At 65.2% G+C, this 451-nt stretch overlaps 1 protein-coding gene across 1 annotated transcript in view; it reads right to left on the bottom strand.

Moving 5' to 3' along the window:
* The window catches only part of COL2A1 (collagen, type II, alpha 1), a 9,788-nt gene that overhangs the window by 4,575 nt on the left and 4,762 nt on the right, over window positions 1-451 (bottom strand). Inside the window, 2 exon segments of the mRNA XM_009893065.1 lie at window positions 109-157; window positions 269-395. Of these exon segments, the coding sequence (XP_009891367.1) occupies window positions 109-157; window positions 269-395 (176 nt within the window).

Raw genomic sequence — 451 nt, forward strand, 5'->3', positions numbered from 1 at the left:
AATCCGGTGGCTCCCTGGGGAAGGAGAGGAGAAAGGCGGCTCCGATGCTGCACCGCACTCCCCCCGAACATCCCCTCCCACAGCCCACCCCCTCCATACTCACGGGGGGACCCTGAGCACCCCGGGCTCCTTTGGGACCAGTTACACCAGTTGGACCCTGGGAAGAGGAGGAAAATGGGTTAGAAATGTGTCTGCCCATGCGATGCCTCAAATTTCCCGGGGATAGGGACCCCCATGGGGTTCGCCCCCCGTTTCGCGCTGTACCCACCTGTGGGCCAGGTGCGCCGGAGGGACCTTGGGGACCGGGAGCACCGGCGTCACCCTTCTGTCCGGGTTCTCCTTGTTCGCCTTTGGCACCAGGTTGCCCGTCGGCACCCTGCGGGGAAGCAGCCGCCGTGAGTGGGTTGAGCTGATGCTGGACCCGTGCCGGGGGAAACGGGGCCAAATACTC

This window comes from Charadrius vociferus, unplaced genomic scaffold, assembly GCF_000708025.1.
Source record: "Charadrius vociferus isolate BGI_N301 unplaced genomic scaffold, ASM70802v2 scaffold2109, whole genome shotgun sequence".
Taxonomy (NCBI): Eukaryota; Metazoa; Chordata; class Aves; order Charadriiformes; family Charadriidae; genus Charadrius; species Charadrius vociferus.